The sequence below is a fragment of the Anticarsia gemmatalis genome, chromosome 11, assembly GCF_050436995.1.
Source record: "Anticarsia gemmatalis isolate Benzon Research Colony breed Stoneville strain chromosome 11, ilAntGemm2 primary, whole genome shotgun sequence".
Classification (NCBI taxonomy): Eukaryota; Metazoa; Arthropoda; class Insecta; order Lepidoptera; family Erebidae; genus Anticarsia; species Anticarsia gemmatalis.
This window is the reverse complement of record NC_134755.1, coordinates 1,417,525-1,435,345: the sequence shown is the minus strand read 5'-3', so window position 1 is coordinate 1,435,345 and position 17,821 is coordinate 1,417,525. Positions and strand designations below refer to the sequence as shown.

General features: G+C 34.5%; 2 protein-coding genes across 2 annotated transcripts; one reads left to right on the top strand and one right to left on the bottom strand.

Moving 5' to 3' along the window:
* Positions 1-1,820: 1,820 nt before the first annotated feature.
* Positions 1,821-14,040, bottom strand: LOC142976428 (uncharacterized). Its single transcript, XM_076119785.1, has 11 exons — positions 13,131-14,040; positions 12,137-12,270; positions 11,140-11,266; positions 10,385-10,550; positions 9,772-9,952; positions 9,287-9,404; positions 8,860-8,980; positions 8,221-8,340; positions 5,554-5,842; positions 5,064-5,181; positions 1,821-4,742 (listed from the first exon to the last, which is right to left on the bottom strand). Exons 1-11 carry the CDS (start codon positions 13,902-13,904, stop codon positions 4,488-4,490), a joined length of 2,403 nt encoding a protein of 800 aa, XP_075975900.1. The 5' UTR covers positions 13,905-14,040; the 3' UTR covers positions 1,821-4,487.
* Positions 14,041-14,687: 647 nt separating this feature from the next.
* Positions 14,688-17,448, top strand: mRpL1 (mitochondrial ribosomal protein L1). Its single transcript, XM_076119803.1, has 8 exons — positions 14,688-14,809; positions 14,900-14,952; positions 15,071-15,201; positions 15,373-15,586; positions 15,973-16,140; positions 16,506-16,739; positions 17,029-17,126; positions 17,255-17,448. Exons 1-8 carry the CDS (start codon positions 14,791-14,793, stop codon positions 17,385-17,387), a joined length of 1,050 nt encoding a protein of 349 aa, XP_075975918.1. The 5' UTR covers positions 14,688-14,790; the 3' UTR covers positions 17,388-17,448.
* The last annotated feature ends 373 nt before the right edge of the window (positions 17,449-17,821 follow it).

Below are 17,821 nucleotides of genomic sequence, written 5' to 3'. Positions count from 1 at the left end.
ATTCATACAATATGAACAGTAATATTTCCAGAAATAATGTTTCACAAAATATGACATGTCAACACAGATTATTCAGGTCTGATGACAGAATTCCGTTTGGAGATTAGTCAGACATAACAAAATAACAAACCACTGCGAAACAAGATTTTAAAGTAACACTGTTTTATAGTCCCACTCTGACTAGAATCCTGTACCCTGTTCAATGTAACTTAACTGTTGTGGTACTGGACTGAGCTATTTGAAGGGTCTGGACTAGATTTAAAGAAGCTTCCGAACGAATATAAACCGCATTATATCCACATCCGAGTAAAACAGTTAGACATCACCCTGTTTATATATGTATCATAAAATAAAAAGTGTAAAGGCCTGTTTTACCAACTCTATGTAAGTTTGAAACAGTCAGACTTAAAGTGACAGAGAACATACAGAAATGTATGTCAAAATTCTTCTGCTTTTTCAAAATTATTTAGCTGATTCATACTTGTATGAAGCTGGTGAAACGGGCCAAAGTATCACGAACAAAATAATTGTGAAACATTTAAAAAAAGTGTAGGATTCTTTATAGTATAGATCTCACCAAGATCTTACTTGATTATTCGAGTTCTCGTCATGTCATCTCGTTTACTCTCGCAATATAAGAAGAGACAAAACTGTAAAATTAACAAGAAATAAACAATAAATAAGTGTAAAACCACCATAGCAACAAGGTATCAAAATAAAACACTGATAAATAGTACAAAGTAGTTTTAATTACAAATGTTACAAAAAGGCACTGACACTGGACGGTATGTGCATACCCAAATATTTCGTAATGGAATGTTTATTAATACTGTTTAATTACATGTGCCGCAATATCCGCAATAATCTCAAAGTACAAGTGTATGTATGTTTAGATTTTACTCCAAAACGCAGAACCGATTCGATCTATCATAGGGAAGGATATAGGCTACTTATTGAACGGCTAGTATTAGGTAAGTAGTCATTTAACTCGAAATATTAAGTTAATAAATTGAGAAGATTTCAATGTGATGTCAATCGTCTAGCATCGTCAGCAATTAACTTTATAAACACGTTACAGGGGCCGAAACAAGTTCCAAGGTCGAAAATACTGATTTTACTGACGAAAAATTCAAAAATACTGACCATTTCAAAACCGTTTTTTCCGGGTGAATGGTGTGAAATAACAAAAAATACAGTCGAATTCAGAGGTCAAAATCCTTTTTTGAAGTCGGTTAAAAAGCTTATTTTCGGTTATTGGTCTCCCACATCTCAATAGTCAACCAGCACCGCCTTTTTATTGTGTTAATAAATAAGTAATTGTTATTGTATTACGATGCGCTCGTAGCCAGTTGTGCTCACCGGTCGGTAAACGATCTCCGGGTTAAGCAACCGCTAGCACAGTCATTCTATAGATGGGTGACTGCATAGTGGTATTGGAACTGAGCGTCTCCGTGCTCGGAGGGTACGTAAAAAGTCGGTCCCGGATGTTGTCGATTAGGATAAGAGTCATTAAGCCATATCAAAGGCCTTTCAGTCGGCTTGAACAACTTTGACACTAGGTTGACCACTAACCATACAAAAGATACATAGATAGATTGTATAACAAGTGAGTCATGCGCATTCATGCAAAATTGACATACTCCAATAAACTCCAGAAACGCTAATAAACTCCACTAAACTCCAATTAACACCAAAAACTCTAATAAACTTCCCGTCTTAGGAATTTTCGATCAGGACGCGTGTTCTGACGCGGGTTTAGAAGTTTTTACCCATCCCAAAAAGTGCGCAACGCCGCTAAAGAATTTTCACTTCAAAAATACTGATTTCAAAAATATAGAAAACTAGCTTTTACCCGCGACTTCGTCCGTCACCTGAATTTTCCCATGGGATTGCGTCATTTTCCCGGGGAACAAAAGTAGCCTATGTCCATTCTCAGGTATCAAAATATCTCTATATCAAATTTCATGCATATTGATTCAGTAGTTTTGGCGTGATTGAGTAGCAGACAGACGAGTTACTTTCGCATTTATAATATTATAGTATGGATTTTAATTTGCTATTCTATTGAAGTCATGTGATGGCCAACAGCAGAGGAAAACCAAAAAAAATTGAATTCGGAAAAATACTGACAATACTGACCGATTTTCGAAAATACTGACTTTTACTGACCAGGTCCGAAAATACTGACTTTTACTGACTTTACTGACCAATTTCGGCCCCTGCAGTTACTTTGTATTATTAGATCTTATTGTCTATGTTCTAATAGCGTTAAGCCCTGCTTTCCGCTTTCTATTACCAAGACAGAGATTACGATGTCGTTACTATTCGTAATTAAAGTATGATGGTTAGGTAATTTTTCAATACTTAATGTAAATTGTGCAATTTATTTGAGAGTAACTTTTATACAATTGTTTACTTCATACAAAAACATTAGAAATGTCTAATTATTGCTATGTTGTTACCTTTTTCTAATTATTTTTTGCTATGTTGCAAAAACATATTTAATTTCAGATTGATAATCATGATTGTGTTCATTTTAAAAATACATATTACAACATAATTTCGTTCTAAAATTCAAATACTACCCTAAAATGGTTTTCAATTACCATAATATGTCAAGTACCCTCATGTATACAAAAATTAAAGGACTTACGACCTATGTTTAATGGCCGGATAACCTATTTGATAGATAAGGCTATAATGTATAAAAATATCTATCAAGTGAAACTAACCGTTACTTATAAAAGGTCGTAAATCCGGGCATTTAAGATTTCTTTTCTATCTTTCTGTCAAATATTTAACCTACATATAAAATACATAATATACAGAATCATTCTCATAAATGCGTGATACTTATAAGTACATTACAAAATTATAAAATGGAGCAGCTATCGACCGCGTCAAAATGGCTATTTTACTTATATCTACAATGTGATACAATAATATCTAAATTTCATTTCATTAAAATAAACTTAACTAGAGTATTCTTATAGCTACTTGTGTGCCTACGCAACAGTTGTATAAATAAGTTAAATCGAACATAGTGAGAAAGTATGTTTGTTTGTCTTTCTTTCATATAGAAACTGCTGGACCGACTTGGACAAAATTTTAGGGTGGTAGATTATATCATCACAGGAAAGGGAAAACTACTGTTCTCAAGCAAATACGCAACGCGAGAATCTACTTTAATAATGTAGCATTGATTTGATTTTAAAAGAGATTATTATAGACAGACATTGTGCAGTATTGCCACAAAAATAAAACTTTATACAATCTCGTTAACATCACTTACCCGACTGCGCAAAGAAAAAGAGGGTAATGTGTGGAAAAATTAAATCTTATTTTCTACAACTGTTGCATAGGCGCATCATACAATGAATTATTGCTATGAGATTCAGCAATAAAAAACTCAGTCTAAAATGGACGGCCTTCATTTAAATTGTAAAAATTAAGTAAGATTCGTGTAAATCATAAAAAATACTTACTAAAACAGTTACAGGCATAAAAAGGAAAAATATTGCTTGGAAATGCATAAAAGGTAGATTTAGTATAAAGTATATTTTAATATCTAAAAAATATTTTATTTGTAGTATTTAATATAGATCATTTTGTTCCTATATTATTGATATGAAATGCGTGCGTTCGTATAGTCTTTGATAGCATTATATTATTACAAAACATGACAGTTATTAAAAGGTTTATTTTAAAACTTGCTAGAGTTACGAAAAGCCAGAATTTTATAATATTAGGTTGTTAGGAAAATCACTTTGTTTTTGAATTTGATGAATTTCTCGAAGTTCGAAACTGTCCTTAATTTCAACAAAAAAAAATATTATTTTCCGACCAACCTAATAAATAGCTGCATAAATGAGATTCTTTAGAAATATAGTAGAAAAAAAAACAGTCAAAAAGACTCAAAAGTGTTTGAATATAAAATAAACATAATATCATAGCTCCTTTCTTATCAATATACTTAAATCTAAAAGAGATTCCTATCAACAAATCATGTGGTCATACATATAAAAAGTTCATAAAATTCTGGTCAATGCTTTATACATACAATTAAATACATTCTATAATGTTTTGTGTTTGATATGTTTTAGTTAATCTGAATCTTTAAATATAATTGACGACGGTATTTTTAGGAGGCTAGCGTGGTGAAGCATGACAAAGAGATTCATGAGGACATTAAAAATGTTGATGTTTTTCAGAGCGACAATGTTATTTTACTGCTAATTCATTTTACCAACACGTTATAGATGTTCGTGTTTTTAATAATGAGTCGTTACTGATAATACCTTGGGCGTCATTTTGATATATAAACATATGTTCCGTGCGTGCACGTATACATACGTGTACGTTCAATCACGAAACAAAAAATACTCACTTAAAATATTACTCAAGACATACAGATAGGGTCAGTTTTTCGAGTTATTCGCTCAAATACCTTTTCTAGTAAACCACACTAGCACCCCCAAATGAATAGTTTACCTCAGTTTAAAAACAACGAACAATAAAGCTACCAACACGATGATACTACTCTGTATCCCTGCCGCGCCTGCCAGCCGACACTTAAACATATCAATACGTGTCTGTTTGTCCACTATAATGTTCTGGAACTCGGCTTCCATGATCTGACCGTCGTAGTACGTGATCGGGTCCTCGAATGGGTACTCGTACCCTTGGAGGCACTCGCATTTGTAGCCGCCCGCTTCGAAGCCACGGCCTAGGATTGGTACGCACTGAAACAGAGTTATTTTCAGATGAGTTTTAGACGTATAATGTAGGATTAGCAAGGACACAATTGTACATAAAAAAACTATACAAGGTGTCCAAAAGTCCGGCTTGAATTTGAATTAGTCGTATGAAATATACTCCCAAACCAAAATGTAAACAGTGTCTATTTTATTGATGAGAGGACCTCCTTGGGCATAGTTTTTCAATGACTCCAATTAAATCGACTATAACAGTATACATATAGTTGAATCAAGGATGTTATAGCTGTGCAATGAGACAGCTTTTTTAACAACCCAACTGTGATTAAGAGATATAATGTTACTTACATAGGATGATCCGTGGTCGCATTTGTCGGTGCCTTTGAAAGCGTTCGCCACGTAAGACTTGTCGGGGCACTGGTTGATGTCCAGTGACATCAGGGACATAGTCACTGCTACCACGCCCCTGAAAAATAAATAGGTATAATTGTAGTCATCAATTCACATCAATAGAGATCAGACTTCCTTTAATCATTTGCTACATAAATGTTAAATGCTGATTTTCCCACATTGGGTACATATTAACAAACAGTTATACAAAAATTAAGCTAAGATTAGTTATTTTGATAATATCATTACACTTTTTTTTTCAACTTTTATCTGACTTAAACCCTGAACTTTTAAAAATACTGATGGAAATCGCATAACGGCTTCGACCACCGAGACTGTTAGTGTTAGTGTTAATTTATTACTTCTATGGCAAGAACAAATCTTATTAGCAAACATTAATCTAGCAACTTCTATTAATTTAAACAAACTCAACAAATAAAATACTCACTTAAACTCCAATTTAACTTTAACACTATCCCATCCAAAGAACGGGGCAGCGTAAGTAATAACCCACTGTTTCAGATGTCCATCACAATCAAAGTACGGCCGAGTCCAGTGGCCATGCTTCAAACTAGCCGCTCTATAGAATGTAGGGAAACGTTCGTATTTCTTCAAATATTTCCCAAGTTCGTCATCACGGATCTTCATTTTAAGGAAGAATTGCTCCAAATCGTCGAAGTTTGTTGACCAACGTTGTTTCAGAAATTGGAACCATGGTTTGCTGGTGTAGACTTCCTCTGTAATGCGAAATTTGTTGATTAAGTGCGTGTAGTCTTCCTGATGGCTTTGCTGGCGGCTCATGTGGTTTTGAAACAAATTGTAGACTAAGCCCTCTGAGTTATAGCTAAGCCTATGTTACTGTTGATTTTAATGTACATCATAAATTGATAGACATTAATGGTTTAGCGGTGATAACGAAAGACAGAGCTACCTTCACGTTTGCATTAAGTACCAATATCACGAAATAATTTCCGAAAATTGATTCAAATGAAGTACAATTTTATAAAATTGATTTTAATACATAATGTGCTAGAGAGGTCCCATACAAAATTTTAGAAAAATACTATTAATATACTCGTATTTACTGAAAACAGTTTTAAAGACAACCAAATTACCTTCTGACTTCATTTCACATCCATAAAACGCACTTTACACCTCAATTTATACCGTTTATTCCACTCGAACAGTCCCAAAACCACATACAAAACAAATAGTTCGTCACTTAGCCACAGTAAAAGTCCTCATTCCTAAAGGCTCGATATAAAGGTACACGTGTACAAAGAACCACAGCAGTAACAAGTATTTATAAGTCACGCAATTATTCGTCTCAGACGCTTCGAACTGCGATTCCAGCCAGTTGAAATATACTTTAATTTTTGATATACACTCCATAATGTTATTTAGAAACGTTTAGTTTTTATCCGAGAAGGTATTGTAATTATATCTGCCGGTTTTATTCACTTAAGTCAATAGAATATTGACAAATATTTACATTAATAAATTATAGCGTATTTATGGTTTATTCGTGCTATTGTAAAACAATTTTAAGTCTGGTTTTGGTCATCTATATTATAATGTTTTAATGTATCATAGTTATTTATAGTTTGACTCTTTAAGTATTCGTATTTGCTAGTATTTATCGAATTTTAATTAATTTCATCGAAAACTACAAAAGTTTTTATTAAATTATTGATTCTATACACATCACGTATTCTTGCTTCCCTCACAATGTGCCATAAGACTTTTTAACACATAACTAATTTAATCACCTCTCCATAAAAACAATTACAACACGTCCACACTACACTCACTTTGAACGACAAATTGAAAACAATAAAACCATACATCCGTTTACGAGTCTTTATTACACACTTTTGTAATGTTTATTGAAGCACTCACAAATGAACCGAACTGTCTATAAACACTCATTGAAATGAATACAGTTGCAATCAACCTTTGACATTATTTTAGTAGTATTTAAGCGTATCCGTAATATCGAATGTATGTAATACGTACGTATGTATACACGAAAAACGGACACGAATTATGTCAACTTTTGACGACACCTTATACATTTAGTAGCACTTGAGGGTTAAGTTTTGCGTACCCGTGTTTTAGGATACGGGTACGTACATGTACGTGAAAAACGGACAAGATTTATGGCAAACTTTGACGTGGACACCTTAATCCTACGTTAAGTAAAATAAGAGCTGAGGGTATCTGTATTTTTGGATATGATTACGTAAGTATACGGTAAAGAAAGATACGTTTTATGCCGACTTCCGACGTGGACAACTTTATACATACGTTTAGTAGTATTCAAGGTAATTGTTTTCGTAAAACTCGGGCACAGTATGTCATATCAGAAAAAGTTATGTCAAAGGCGTCGCTTGCATATCTTTGATACTAAGTAAAACGCAAACCAAACACAAATTAGAGCCATTATTACGATACAAATTTAAACGCGAAACTAATGTAATTTTTTGAATAATACTTTTAACGACACTATTTCAAGAAACCTATTTCCAATATTACTACGAATTTTAAGATGAAACTAATGAGAATTTTCGCTAAGTAATTTTAACACGACACTCTTTTCTATAAAGATTGTAAAAAATGTTTTTTTCCTTTACCGACGTTTGTTCGATAAGTAATTCAATCAATTCTGCGCGATAAAACACTGGTATTGTTTTGCAATTCATTTCCATCTACTAAAACAATACCGATTATTTGTTTGTTTAAACACATTATTCCCGGAAACTATCGGATCTTTAACTAGGAAATTACATCGCAGCGTCGCCGAGTGTAAAGAGGACAAATCTCAAGAACTACTGAACTCTTTACTAGTAAGAAAGCACATGATCACCAAGTGCTATAGGTTAATACATACATACAGAACAAACGGCCCTGGCTCCGCCCGGTTTTTAAATTAAACACTAAAACCTTAACCGGGAACTGCTCTATCTATTGATGAAATCTGAATAAAAATCCATTTAGTATATTTTATGTTTAACGCGAACAAACAGACAGACGGTTGGCATTTTTATTTTATGACTACTGTTTTATAACGAGAGTGTCACTAAAAAATTATGCTAGTATAAGATAATAAACTTACCAGTCTTATTAAGCCGTGCAAGGTCCTCCAGTTTATACTTCCTAGTATTCAACTCGGTTTTATAAGCAAACGGCGCGAAAAATGTTCTGTTTGTAAACTTATTCCTGTCCCAGAATGTACCTGTAGAAAAATAATCAACAATTAGAAATGTATTGTTCGAATACAATAAGCATTATTAGTTGGAATCGTAGCCAGGTGTGTGAAACAATCGGCAAGTGGTGATGAGGTTAGCAACCTTTTCTGACGTCAGTACATTACAATATATTCTTTAAATAATAATACAATATAATAAAAAACAACATTTATTAAATTATATTCATATTATCGCTAATCTTTTATCAGTTTCTTTAGTGCTTTTTAATAGTTAAAACTTTGTTAACGACCATAAAATCTTACAAGAAATTAACAACTGCCAAAGCTGTTGGCAGTATAACATGCGCCAAACAACTTTGGGTCCCTAAATATAGCCACAACCTGCTAAAAGAAAACAGTGACGGTGACCATTCGTTCCATTAGCACTATAACGGTTTAATGGAACTCAATCTACATTAATGCGAGGTTTTTGGCCTTGGTACACTTATCACTGATATAGGATATAGAATAATATTAAAAATGTATTAAACATATGTATTTACTTACCAGCCGACCAAATCTTCGAGTCACCGAGCACTACAGCGAGCGTTTCACCAATCATTTGATCTTCAGTTAGCGGTTTATCTGCTACGCGGTTACCACTGAACACTTCTTTAGGATCTGACACCTATTTGATAAACAATACACAGAATAATTAGTAAAAGATACGCTTGTAGTAGTACTATTATTATAGTACTGATGTCAAAAGTCTGGAAGCTTTGGGTTCACACCTTTTCGTCATAGAATTTTTCAATAAATGGCTCATCACTGGTTTAATTCAAAATTTGTAACTATATACCATTGCCGGCAATCATGAACTATCTCGGTTCAAAGTAGTATAATTTTAGATTATGCTAAGTCCTAAATAAGATACAGATAAGTTTAAGTATTTTTCAAAGCAAAATATTTCATTAAGTTAAATTAATATAATTACCTGTAAGAATGCACTGATGAAGTTAGCCAGACGTAGCGCCATCTTAGCTTGGTTCTCGAACTGTTCTTCATGACCGAATGCTATGTCACCGTTGAGGATCAAATCTGATGGATTGTATCTGAAACAATCAACTTATGTATAGAATTTTTACTTTCAACATTTGCTAGAAACATTGAAAAAATAATTTTATTTCGAAACTGCTGTGCCAGAATAAATAATAGTTCTGATGACTTACACCAGAGGCGCTGTTAACACTTTCCTCGTTCGTAATCACTTCTTTTGCTATACGAATTTTAAAAAGATTTAATTCGCGTTGTAATAATATTAGTTCACAGATTAAGTAGGTGTTCGGAATTCATAACAATACAGTTACTGGAACGGGAAAAATCCCGGACAATCGAGACAATTTACAGACTTCCGAGACAGATTTTCCTGTCATCAAGCCTGCCACTTATATAGTTCAGTATTAACTTAACTGTACTTACAGAGAACAGTTCCCGGGTTGTACTCCTCTAATAAAGTTGAGTACTTCGTACACGTTGAGTCGCTCGGTGTGCAGCGCGGCGGGCCCGCTCGTCGCGTTCACGTACTCGTAGTGACGGTCGCGGTAGATCGCGCGGGTGAACGGCTGGGCCTTCACCCATTCTACTGGGAGACGCTGGATCCCTATAAGAAAGCAGGATTTAAAGTAAGACTACAAATGAACAGCAGTATGAATGGTAATTCGTGATGAAACTTTCAAGACAACTCGCGTCATATTGACTTTAAGTTGAAATCAATTCAAAGCACTTTCTGAATGCTTTGTAAATCATTTAGCCATAAATGCTTATAGCTTGTAGAGCGTGATTTCCAACAATTGGTACTATCAAGTAGCAAGCGTTTGGCATTGAAATACAAGTACATGGAAATAAAATCTGAACACACTAGTGGCGCTGATCAGTTTTTCATACAAAGTCCATAGCTCTAGGTACTCTGTTATCAATAGCGATAGCATATTGCCCCACCGGGCTGGCTTTATAATATTTCAAATCAAGTCCCTAATTTTCTCAAGCCTTCTCAAGGGTCTAATATACTAAGATAAGGCACTGTAGTACTCACATCCAATCTTCTTACAATCATAGTTGTTATAGTACTGGTCGGAGGTGGCTCGCTCGATGATCTCGCCGAGGTAGGGGCGGCGCACGATGCTGGGCAGGCGGTGGCCCGGCGCGCAGCGGCACTGGTAGCCGCCGCGCCGGAAGCCCCAGCCGTGCAGGGGCTCGCACTGCATCACAACAACAGCTTATACATCAGTGATACCACATCTATACTAATAGCTGAAGAGTTTGTTTGAACGCGCTAATCTCAGGAACTACTGCGGCAAATTGAAAAATTATTTAACTGTCGGAAAGCCTATTTATTGAGGAAGGCTATAGGCTATTATATAGCCTATAGCGTGATGAAGGCTATAGGCTATATAATAGCCTATAGCCTTCATCACGCTGCAACTATTAGGAGGGGAGTAGCAACGAAAAATGTTACAAAAACGGGAAAATTTATGACGCTTTCTCTCTTATGTGACGCAGGCAAAGTTGTGCGGGGCAGCTAGTAAGGAATAAGACGCGAGAGTGTTTTTAATATCGTGAACTGTAGCAAATACAAAGTAATCGGACGGAATACATTTTCAGTGAAATAAAAATCTCGCCGGTGTTTCTAAAACAATGACTATACAATACTTTCTCGCTCAGAGCAGGATTTACATTTTACAACTAATAGAAAACATCTACAATGAGCTTTGAAAATTATCTAATTAGACTCCAATTAGGCGGCTACTCTTAAGAACTCTGTAACGAGAAAAGATGGAGGACGTTTACCTCAGTAGTTTCTTTACAGCGTGCCGTCGAAGCGAATCTGTTCGGTCGATCGTTACCCAGACTGGGCGGACACTGGTTTATATCTATCCTATCGTAATCCATCTCCATTACTACAGCTGCTGTGTACCTGAATGACAAAAAAGGAGCTTATTAATAACTGCATGTTTGGCCCAATGGTTGATGTGGTCACCTCGCGATAATACCGTAAAGGCAGGGCCGAGTATGGTGGGTTCGAATCCCACCGGGGACAAATGATTGTGTGATGAGCATTAGTATCAGATCTGTTCTGAGCCTACTTGATGATATTTAAATTAATATTAATTTAACCAAAATCCATAATTTTATCAGTACCAATGGGGCTAAATTATGGAGCAGACAATAAAATTCATACAGGTAGCTCCTTAATGGTAGTTTTTAACTGTGTTTTAAATGGAAACAGTGCAATAAATTCAACGTCGTTCTTTTTTATTTCATTATAAAGGCTAATTAATCAATAATGTTTATCTGAAAGATATATTTATTAATGAATTAGCCATTGTTAAATAATTAAGCTTTCATAGCTATGAGGAAACATGTACGGCATTTAATTAATTAAATCAATCAATGAAAATACTTCCTGCTGATTTACTATTGTAATAATTATTGGTTAGCTGAGTGTGAGGATATGAATGGGGCAAGGAAAGTTTGGAAGGATCATATCAAGTCGCGTTTTTTGATCTCTGACTAACTCTATGTGAAAAAGGTGTTTATGTGTGAATGTAACTTTTATGCTATAATATGCAATGGCTTAGATCGCCACGCCGCTACCATTGCGTCGGGAGATCGTGGGTTCGATTCCCACAAGGAACAATTATTTCTGCGATCCAAAAATCATTGTTTCAGGACTGGTTGTACTTTGTGTCAGTTGTTTGTTTGTAAAAGTCACTGCGACACAAGTGCAAAAAATTCTTAGTGCAAGTATTTAGTAATGGAAATTAAATTAAGAGGTTTTACTTACGTAGGGTATTCAATATGTCTAAACTGCGTGTGACGCGGGTATATATCGGCGACGGGAGATACAGCTGCCACAAGCCATTTGTTCAGTCTTCCACAGTCAAAGTAAGGGCGAGTCCAGTTCACTGGGCCTGGTGACTGAAATGTTAAAATTACTTTATAATAAACTAGCCTATCTCAATTGCTCTGTCTGCTTTCAACAATTTACTATTAATTAAACTTAATTCAGTGGCTCTGACGGCAATGTTCTGTTATGTGCGATGAGTAAGTAGCCAGTATATGTGCTTCTCTGTATAATCACATATCCTGGCAATTTTTGCCTAAAATTTATTTAGCCTTAAGTTAGTTAGATAGCTTAGTATTTATAAACCTGTTGGCATTTCTAGTAAGAAACGTCTCGTAATATACATGCTTTTTCATTATTTAAAACTTTAGTTAACTACTTACTTGTTATTTTATAAAAACATCGTAATCAACTTTATTGAGACCAACAACTTGATTCATACTATATAAATAGCTTTTGAAACTGATAAGACTTTGCAATTAGAATAAAATTGTGTAAAGATGTTTTAACATAATGTAATTTTAAGGAAATTAGTTACAATTAGTAAAAAGTTCACAATAACAAATTAATCATTTGAACTCTTATCACATCCTGTTGAGATTAATGCGTAATTAGTTAGGAATTATCCACGGATGAGATCATTTAGTGACCATATTATGGTAGAAATTAAAATATCAATGAAAATATTGTTATAATTAAGACAAAGGGAATGAGTATGTACTTTTATCAGAATTCTGTAAAATATAATTATCAACTAAAAACTATAACTATACATATACATTGACATTGTAAATATAATCTAAAAATTTAGTTGAAAAATTATGCAAAGTAAAAAGATACAAGGAAAATAGTAAGTTCTTAAAGTTTGAGTAAAATAGTAAGTTCTTACTAGACTTTTTTACAAGAAAAGTCATACATACAAAACAATACAAACCTCATCATTCCCAGGAGGTCCGTGGAAAGTAAATGTCTCATTAGTGTTATTAGCATATCTGATTTCAACTTGATAAGTAGTCTTGGTGTCATGTCGCTTGTCTACATTGTCAGGCAGCCATTTCTTGTACCACTCATTGATCCTATAGAATTCCGACGTATAATCCTTGGACAAGCTCTCAGGATCGAAAGCACCTAGATCCTCGACATGAAAAGTATTTAGCGTAGATATTTTCTGTAGATGTACAGGATCATTAAAATCATCAGCTCTGAACGCTCTCGGCGCGAATCTCGGCATTGTCTTATTGAAGAATCCTCTGTATGAAGAAGTGTATGACATATTCGGCGAGAAATATATCGAACTAGCGTTTATGTAAGGGTTAGCTGACACATCGGCAACAGACGAAAGAAAGTAATACATCATGCCAGGATCATAAGTATCGTTTATAGCAGGCCGAATAAACCTCGATTGTAAGATATAACTCCAGAAAAAAGCTCGATTCATAGCCATGTTGTGTAAATGCAACATCGCCGTACGATTCGGGAACACAGGGTTTATGTTTATTTCTTTCACATCAGGGTGGTGGGAAACCGAGTCTTCCGGTAAGTATAACTCGTCCAAATGTGTAATGTAACAATTATCGGCATTGATCTTGTCAACTTTACCACGAATTTCGTCAAATGCATCTCGTATTTGCCATTCATATTGCCCGGCCACACCCCACAGTAATATACAAAGCGATACCGCTAGTAAACTTATGTTTACTGTCTCCATTCTTTGTTTTTACACTTTAGCGTTATATAAACTAATACATCGGATCGGTTTAATACATTTCAAAGTGATATTATTTGAAATTTATTGATATAAAAATTAACGACCACTACCGATCCCGTCTCAAACAATGTTTTGACTTTTGAATGAATGAAAGTGCTTGTCAAATGGCTTTGTGATGCCATAGATAAAGACAGTTCGTTTGTTTGATGAGTTCATGAACCCGAACCAGAACCCGAGAAATATGAATTCCCATTAGATTTTTCTTTTTGCTATTCTATTTCTTGGATTATATGCAGGGTCAAAGTTACTATAATGACTATTTTGCTTTAGAAAGTTTGTTAATTATTTAATCTAACACATATTTGATGCGCTTTGTATGCCTAACTGCTATGAGTGTAAAACTATAATGCAATAAATAATGTTAACGTTTATCCAAAATATTAAAATTATGGATCAGGAAAAAAAAGCTTTATTTGATTATAACTGATAAGCTTAACAAATTATTACGATACTTAAATAAAATCAAATCTACCCGCGCGTTGCCCTACGTTAGCGTTCAGGAATATTCAAGGTAGCACCTATGTTTTACAACACGATGACGATGTGAGCAGAGGTTAGAGTAATGTGATTTAGATGAACAATAACTTAAACGTCTCATTCATTAAGCAAAATTACGAATTATTTTGTAAGAACAAGGCTTGTACGCTAATTTTTGAATTATTTTTGGAAACGTTCGGAAACTATATTAATATTGGGGAAAAGAATACTAAAATCTGTCATTAATGTCATTCTAACCTAATCTGTTTATGGTTAACCTAAAACTGTACCAAAATATTTGATAAATTGATTCGTTTATTACATAAAAAGAGATAAATAAACCAAAACCATGGCTGGAACTCTGTTCCGTAAGTGGCTAGACGCAACTACTTTTATTGAAACGTAAACCGAATTGTAAATTATATTTTTGATAAACAAATCTTTTTAATTATTTTCAGGTTCCATGTTCACAAATACTTTAACATTTTATAAATGTAACACTGCACCGGTGGTAAGTTATACATACATACATTCAACATGTAAATAAAAACTGAGTGGAGCATTAAAGCGCCAATTAACTTAAATTATACAATTTGAACTCAAATATTATAACCGATCATTAATTTCAGAGGTCTTTGCACACTGCAACTGTATCGTATGCTGCTCGTAAGGGCACCAGGGCTAAGGCCCGTGCTAAGAAAGTCAAGGTTGAAGTCACCAAAGTTGGGTTCATTCCCCATAACCAAAGAGGAAAGGACAAGTACGTTTACTTCTATATTATACTTAAAATGCAATATTTTGTTTAGCCCTTTTTTCAAGCCCTTTTCGCTCCATATTATGAAGGATGATATCCAATTCCATTTCAACCCACAAGAACTGCGCTGCTGAATAAAGGGACTTACATATTATTTATTAACTTTTGTATTTCCAGGATAGCAAAATCAAATGTCAGCAAGCATGTAGATGATACATTCAAGCCTGAATCGAAGGATGACGTGTACCCATTAAAGTACTACCGTTGGGTTGTCTACTCTGTAGAAGATGCTATCTTAGCTCACAGACAGACTCATCATCCTACTATGTACAATGTGCCAGATGCTATGGTTTATGCACAGATTGAGTTCAATATGGAGGCCGCTAAGAAGGTTTGTTTATTGTGTGTTGTCTCAGTTGTCTGTAAAACACAAGTTTATGCTACATTTTAAAAAGTAGCAGGCATAAATTTATACATTGGTACACATTTAAATCTCAGGTTAAACAAAAACTTGAATTTTAATTAAAACAAAGGATGGTATATGGCAAAGAATCCTGATTTATAACAGGGTCATGTTATAATACGTAAATACAAAACAAAAACCCTAATCTGGGCATCAAAATATAGTTGTCCTGTTGTAAATTGTTTTGGTATTAATTATCAATTTGTAGTAAATAAAGTAAGTTGCGTTCTTTGATCTCTTATTACCCCTGTGGGAAAAACGCGTCACATATGTATATTGTCACTGTAATTTATTTTTTACTTTCATCTCCACAGAACCGCTATGTAGACAGTTTCACTCGTCTCTCGTTACTGCCGCATTTGTTCCCTCGTGATGAAGAGCGCACTATCCTCGCGTTCTGCAAGGGTTCCGAGCTCATCAAGGAGGCTATGGACGCCGGTGCCACCATGGCTGGTGGTACTGATATTATTAAGAAAATTCAGGTTTGTACTTTTAATGGTAGTATATTTTTAATTGTTTGTTTTGGACAACTGTTTTTCTTTAGTTAGATAACTTGGCGACGGAAAATGGTGTCGATGTCGCCAAGTTCTCATTAACAATTGTATAAATATCGTTATGGTGAGTTGTTGAAGACAGATGAACAAGAATAACACAGTACATTAAGTTCCCATAAAAATTTTACAACAATACAAAATTGATGTTGTAAGTTTTGTAAGAAGATTCAATGGAAGGGCTTACATTCTGCAGTACGTAAAGAAAATAAATACGAAAAGGAATACATTTACAATTTTTTTCTAGTGCTACAAAATTACTTATACTATTTATTTTTATATTATGCTGTTTTCAGGAAGGTCAAATCAAAATACAAGAATACGACTATGTAGTAGCTCACCCGAACATCCTGACAGAGTTGGTACCAATCCGAGGGTTGATGAAGAGAAGGTTCCCCAGTCTGAAGACTCACACGTTAAACGCAAACATCGCCGAGACTGTGAAAAAGTTCTCTGGTGGAGTTCAATACAGAGTACAGAAGGACGAACAGCAACAGGATTATGGATCTGTTGAAGTTCCTGTTGGAAGGGTATGTTGCTAACTAGTTGACCCGCGCGACTTTGCATTCGTGTATACCCGATTTTAAGATGTTAGTAATTGATTTTTGATAGAAAAAAGAAGCTTCTAATATTCATGATTTTCTCTTAAACTTAACAGACTCTTGCATTTATTATACCAGATTTAGATATAATATCCAACAACGCATGAAATAGATGAGTACCTACTGTTTCGGTGCCGATACAAAGATCAGGATTAGTAACCCTTTCCCCTGTAATATGTGGTATTCACTATATGAATCATGTAATTATTGTTTACAGTTGAATATGGAACCGAAACATGTGGCGGAAAATGTGGATGCCCTTCTGAAGGACTTACAGGCAGCGCGTCCTAAGCGAGATGGCCTTTTTATCACAAAGTAAGGACAATTTGCGTTATTCTTTTACTTCTCTTATGCATACATAGGCATTTTTGCTTCAGAACTATTGTCAGAACAATTTTAAACGTGTGGAAGCAGGATTGAAAGGTTATTCATCTTATTTGCAGATGTTTAATAGTTAGCCCACCATCGAAAGAAAAGCTCAAGATAAATCCATTTGTTCATGTTGATAAAACATTGTCTAAGGAAGTACAAGATGATAGCGATGACGAAGGCGAAGCTGTCGCTGCCACCGCATAATAGTTTAAGAAGTTTTGTAGTGTAATAGTGTATGTAAATGTTAATAAATTGTTAAAATATGTACCGTCTTGTTTATTATTGTTTTCATTTTTTATGAACGCATCGATTAGGTTGGCAGCAAACGTCACGTTTGTTCACGATGTCAGAGTGCGTTCTGAAACTATTTTGATTAAGATTATTGAAATAGCAGCATCATGTGAAGAAATTATATAAACAGCAGTAGCAATGTACAGCTTTACTATGGGCATCGGTTTAACCTTACAAACATAAAGACAAATTTGGAGCCCAATAGTTATCTTGCTAAATAACTAGCGTTTATATCACATTTGTTTATTAGCAAAGAGCCTCAAATACTTACAACGTTTATGAAAATGAATGAGACTGAAACCAGTTTATTAAAACCAATTATTAAATTAAAACAATGATAACAAAAA